A 6,248-nucleotide genomic window follows, 5' to 3' on the forward strand; every position below is an offset into this window, starting at 1 on the left:
CCCATTGCCGGCCCCCGGGCCAGTACGGGGGCAACACTGAGGGTTGCGATCCGTTGCCGGACACGGAAAAAGACAAAAAAAAAAAAAAAAAGCATGCTCTGAGTATCACAGAGCTACCAGAGGGACATTCCAACATTAACTTTAGAGGAACAATGTCAACTTGGGTGCAATATGCTCATTTGAGTGGATGCTCATACTGGTCATTGATGTACTTTTGAACTGACTTTACATACCTCTGACCTATTGTACTGGTTTTTAGCACTTGCTTTTGCAACGGTCCATATATGGAATCCTACATGATTCCTGTTTTGACCAAAAGCCGGCGCTTGCAAGATGGTATAAGAGTTAGGGAGTATGTTTCGATTGCAAACTTCCTTCTTTTCTTCCTTTTTCCATTGCTCTCTTCTCCCATTTTGACACCTTGGATACTTGATGCCAGTCATGTAAAGTAAGGATTCAAAGAAAAACAGCTGCCTTTTCCATAAAGTGGAAGAAAGTCATACTTCTCTTTGGCATGCTAATCAGTACACTTGAGTAAGAGAGACCAGCTCTGTGCTTAAAATCTTAGTTTAAGGAGGCATAAATTTTCCTACAATTTTACCTGGGTTTGTTTCTTGATCCATATCATATCCTTCTACAGGTTTTAATGTGCTAAAATGAAATTAATATAGGTTTCTGAGATATTCTCATTTATTAAAATATATTTCACTGCCTCCTGTTTATACAGTGCAGTAATTGGTATAATGATAATAGTTAGCATTTGTTAAATGCACTACATTAAACTCTTTGCACAGATTTTAACTCATTGTTCCCTGCCCTCCAGTCCCCCAACCAAAATGAAAACAGGACCTTTAACAAGAATTTATGCTTTGTAAGGATTTAAGCTTTGTAAGGGTGGAGACTTTGTCCTGTTTTGTGTTTTTTATTTATCCCTATTGATGAGAACAATGTTCACCACATAATAAGTGCTAAGTAAATGTTTTTTGAATAAATGAATTATTTTATTTAATCCTCCAGCAGCCTTCTGAGGTTGGTGTTACTGTCCATATATTGCTAGGAGGTGATGTGCAGTTAGCCGTTCACTCCATGTTGGGGAACTTTGTGCAGTTCAGTGAAGGGTGATTTTTACTTCCTGCTTTGTGTCTAGTGGACATGAGGCTTATCTATATAGAAAGGTTAAACAATAGGGTAGCAGTTATTTCTAGACAATGTGAGAAACATAAACAGGTCTACAAGAATTATAAATAATGGAGATATGAATGAATACAAATAATTCACCTGGAGCCCTGCCTGCACGTAGTGAATGCTTGATTTATTATTGTTGCTGCCCCTACTGTAACGTGATTGTTGTCATCATTATTTTTATGAATCCAATATGAGAGATCTAAAGTGAATGTTCATCTCTGTGTTGAAGTGGTCAGAGATGGTTTCCCGGATAAGATGTTATTGAAGCTTGGACAGATTGTGGACAGGTAGGGACAGAAGAGGTACTTGAGATGAGAAGACTCCTATAAACCTGGGGCCTGAGGCATAAATCATGTGTTCTCTATTCCTTGGACAGTGAGACCAATGTGTCTGGCGCAGAAGGGGCATGTGGGTTGCTAGAGGGAATAAGGGTTAAGATTGATCATTCAGAATGTGTTATTACATTATGAATGCTATGTCATATTCATAAAATTGGATTTGAAATCCTGCATGTGTTTCTGTCAGCAACCAAGTACCCTTTAATGGGAAATTATATGGTCATTATTTTACACTATAATCTGTAGTTGCAACATTGTATCTGCTTGAAAAATAATATTTGTACCTCTGGTATAAAAGGTACTGTGAAATAAACTTTGCCTTAATAAAAAGGCCACTTCCATTCGGCCTTGTGTTTTTGAAATTCAAAATTCCTTGTCATTCATTTCAAGGGCTTCTTGTTCTATATGATCTAGAGTTTGAGATTTGTTAACTTTTGGTGGTGTACTTTCTTGTTTTTTTGTATTTCTGGTATCTTTTTTTTGATGTTTATTCATTTTGGCAGGGGGTTTCACAGTGCACAGGTTTGACCCTATTGGCTAACCACGGCATGGCTGTGTTTGTCAATTTGGTATGGCTACCTCTGTTACTGCTCATTTAGCCTCTAGTGTCTTGTGTGTGTGTTTGCCTCAGGTCTTGGGCCTCTCCAGGGAGCCTCCTCTCTGGTCAGCTTGGACTCTACTGGGCTGCTGGATCTCAGGACGGTACCGCAGGGTGTGTGATCTCTTTTGAGCTTCCACTTCCCGTGTAGAACTTCTCTCTGTTCCGTGTGCTCTGGCCCTGGGTGCTGGATTACGCAGTGGCGGCCCCACAGGGTATGTGTTTTCTGCCGAGTCTCCGCCTCCCTATCCGGACGTTTCTCCGCTCTGTGCGCACTAGGTGGGGCTGTTGGACCTTGCAGAGGCGGCCCGCAGGGTGTGTGTTTTCTGCCGAGTCTCCGCCTCTCTGCCTCCTTAGCCGGACGCCTCCCCACTGTGCGCTCAGTACTGGGCTGGGGCGTGTCTTCTGCAGCCCTCATCTATCAGCCAGGACTTCAAGCCCCTGCTCAGCACCGCCCCACCCAGGAAGACTTTCAGGTTTCTGCTAGGCGCAGACTGCAGGTCGCTGTGGGTGCCTTTGTAGCACTGAATAGGGCTTTCTCAGGACTTCTCACCTTCCTCCTGGTTTTGCGGTTATTTGTGTAGTTGCCTTATCTCCCACACCAGGGTGTGAGCTCTTCGGGGGACTAGCCCACAGCACACATTTCCTCTTTGCATCCCCCCGGCATGGACCAAATCCGGCGCCTGCCCGCAGTCAGCTCTCCGGCAGGTTCAAGCGAGCTCGGGAGCGCTCCGGCCACACCTCTCCCAACCAGAAATCGGTTAGGGGTTCTTCCGAACTTATGGCCACAGAGATGGTATCTGCCTCCCGGAAACAGGAAGTTTACCTGAGGCCGGAGCCCAGGGTGCGGTGGAGTGACAATCGGGCCGGCCTCCTCTTCCCTGCCCTCCTGACGCTGGCCGGGGGTTCCCCACGCCACCAGCCCCGCCAGAGATCCATGCGGGGAGTGGGATGGGAGGCCGGTCCGCAGGCCTCGGGAGGCCCCACGCTGGGGCAAGCAAGTGACAAGGCTCAGTGAGGAGCCGCGCCGAGCAAGGAGGGCAGGCCTGGCCGAGCCGGCTGGCTCCGCCCCCACCCGAGAAAATGGAGGCAGCCCTGGTGCCGGTGACTGGCCTGGTGTGGCCGGCTGAAGCCGGGCGGGTGTCTGCCCCACAAGCAGGGCCGGGCTGGGGGGCACTAACAGACGTGGGCCGGCTCTCCATTTCTGTGTCATCGCTGCCGCCGTCCTTGGCCGCTGCTGCCTCGGGCTGCTCACTCGGTCCCGTGGCGCGGCTCGGGCGCTCTCAGGAATCTTCTTTTGTGTCGGCCCTAAACCTCGAATCTGTAGTTGCTTTTTTATCGTTGTAGATTACTTGATCAACGACTTATTCATTTTTTGTTGCTCTTGGAAGTGCAAATAGCACTCTGGCAGCACAGCGCACGCTTCTCAGGCTCGCGCTGTCTTCTGGAGCCCCCGCTCCAGACCTGTCGCCATCTTGGTCTCTCGGACACTTGATTCTGTTTTTGAAATTCAAGAACCTCATTTACTAACCTCTTCTATGATTATTGAGTCCAATGTATCTTGGAGGATTAGTATGAGTATTATTTCTTCCATCATCTCTTTAAAGGGCTGTAATTCTCTGGGGATCAGGCTTGTGCCTGTTCATCCTCCTATCTCTTCCAGCACTGAACACAGTTCCTGGCATAATCTAAGGATGCAATAAATCATGGTTGAATTGAATTTTCAAAGCATGTGAGACTGTCCACCTCTGCACTTGTGGGAGTATTTTGCAGCTGAGCTATATTTTTTGAGATATGTAATGCAGTTAATATTGTTCTTAGGTCCAGCCTGATGAGTGAAGAAGCTAAGAGAGGAGCACCCAACCCTTGGCTCTTTGAGGAACCTGAGGAGACCAGAGGCTTGGGTTTTGATGAAATCCGACAACAGCAGCAGCAGATTATCCAAGGTACCAAATACCCCAAGGAATGTGGGCTCAGAAACCTGGCCAGACGTTTCTTGTAGCCTTAAATGTGTTCTTATCCCCATTGAAAATTGGAGTGAAAACTTGGTCTTTTTTTTGTGTGTGTGACCGGTAAGGGGATCGTAACCCTTGGCTTGGTGTCGCTCGCACCGCGCTCAGCCAGTGAGCACACCGGCCATCCCTATATAGGATCCGAACCCGCGGCCTTGGTGCTCCCAACGCCACACTCTCCCGAGTGAGCCATGGGGTCGGCCCTGAAAACTTGGTCTTTTAAAGCTCTTGGTGTTTTTATGCCTCAGGATACCTGAGGAATAGATACTGTTCTCACCTTCTTGGTAGCTCACAGAAGTAGTGATTTTCCATTGGGCAAGAGCAGGTCTGAATCTGGTAAGTCCAGGTGAATTTGGTGCATGTGCCCTTTGCTTTTTTCCACTACTGGGAATTATTCTCCCAATACAAGAATCCATCTTTCTCTTCTGTAAAATAAGTCAGTTTGGTTTTTACCTTCAAGTTCATCTTGCCCAATAGCTATTAAACCTGCTAATTCTTTTTTCACTTTCTTCTATTTTTTAAATTTCAGAAGTAATACGTGAATGTTATATAAAGTTCAAACAATATAGGGACATATAAGATGAAAAGCTTTATATCCAATTGCTTCTCCAATCTCAAATTATAAATGGATATATGTACATATATATTCAGTATAAACACATATATTTTACATAAACAGGGTCATGAGGTATATAGATATCTCTATATTACTCCACAGCTTTTTGTTTGTTTGTTTTATGTGTCATGGACATTTTTTCATGTTAGTATATATAGATATGTTATTCTTTCTAATTCTGCTTTTTAAAAATAGTTTTATTGAGGTATAGTTGGCATTATCATAAATAACACATATTTGAAGTGTTTGGTTCTATAAGCTTTGATGTATGCATACACCTGTGAAACCATCACTACAACCAAAATAACAAACATAATCATTACTACTAAAAGTTTTTTCCATGTCTCTTTGTAATTTGACCTATTATCCCTCTCTCCTTCCCTAGACAACTGCTGGTCTGCTTTCTGTTACTATAAATTGGTTTGTTTCCTATAATTTAATATATAAATGGAATCATACAGATTGTACTCTTTTTTGTGGGGAAAAAGGGGTCTGGCTTCTTTCTGTCAGCATAATTATTTTAAGATTCATCTATGTTGCATGTATCAATATTTCCTACTCTTATATTGCATAATAGTATTCCATTGCATGAATTTACCACAATCTGTGTATCTGTTTATCTGCTGATGGATATTTGGGTTGTTTTTGGGTTTTGTCTGTTACAGGTAAAGCTGCTATGAGCATTCATGTATAAGTCTTTGTATGGGCATAAATTTTCATTTTTCTTAGGTACATAGCTACAAGTCGAATGACAGTCATATAGTGGGTATATGTTTAACTTTAAAAAATTTTTTTAATCTTAAAAAATTTTTAGTTGGCAAATAAAAATTGTGTATATGGCGTATAACATGATGCTTTGAAATATGTATACATCGTGGAATGGCTAAATCAAGCTAATTAACATATGCATTACTTCACATACTTATTTGTGGTGAGAATAGATTTTTTAAAAAATCTACTCTTTTAGCAATTTTCAAGTATATTAGTCATGATGTTGTGCAGTAGGTCTCTTGAAATTTCTCTAACTGAAATTTTGTATCCTTTGACCAACATCTCCCCAATTTGTGCCACCCACCTTCCCTGGTAACCACATTTTACTCTCTTATTCTGAGTTCAACTTTGTTGGATTTCACGTATAAGTGAGATCATGCAGTATTTATCTTTCTGTGCCTGGCTTATTTCACTTAACATAATGTCCTCCAGGTTCATCCATGTTGTCACAAGTGGCAGGATTTACCTCTTCTTAAAGGTTGAATAGTATGCCATGCATACATATATATATATACACACACCACATTTTCTTTATCCACTAGTCCATGGGTAGATACTGAGTTGATTTTATTTCTTGGTTATTGGGAATAATGCTGCAGTGAACATGGGAGTGCAGACATGATTCAAAATTCTGATTTCATTTCCTTTGAACATGTACCCATAGTGGGATTGCTGGATCATATAGTAGCTCTATTTTTAATTTTTTGAGGAACCTCCATACTATTTCT

General features: G+C 42.8%; 1 protein-coding gene across 1 annotated transcript in view; it reads left to right on the forward strand.

The window, feature by feature from the left end:
- STX8 (syntaxin 8) overlaps positions 1-6,248 on the forward strand; it is a 61,582-nt gene that overhangs the window by 42,562 nt on the left and 12,772 nt on the right. Inside the window, exon 5 of the mRNA XM_008593218.1 lies at positions 3,943-4,067. Within this exon, the coding sequence (XP_008591440.1) occupies positions 3,943-4,067 (125 nt within the window). The remainder of the gene's footprint in view (positions 1-3,942; positions 4,068-6,248) is intronic.

This window comes from Galeopterus variegatus, unplaced genomic scaffold (genome assembly GCF_000696425.1).
Source record: "Galeopterus variegatus unplaced genomic scaffold, G_variegatus-3.0.2 Scaffold8897, whole genome shotgun sequence".
In the NCBI taxonomy this organism is placed as follows: domain Eukaryota; kingdom Metazoa; phylum Chordata; class Mammalia; order Dermoptera; family Cynocephalidae; genus Galeopterus; species Galeopterus variegatus.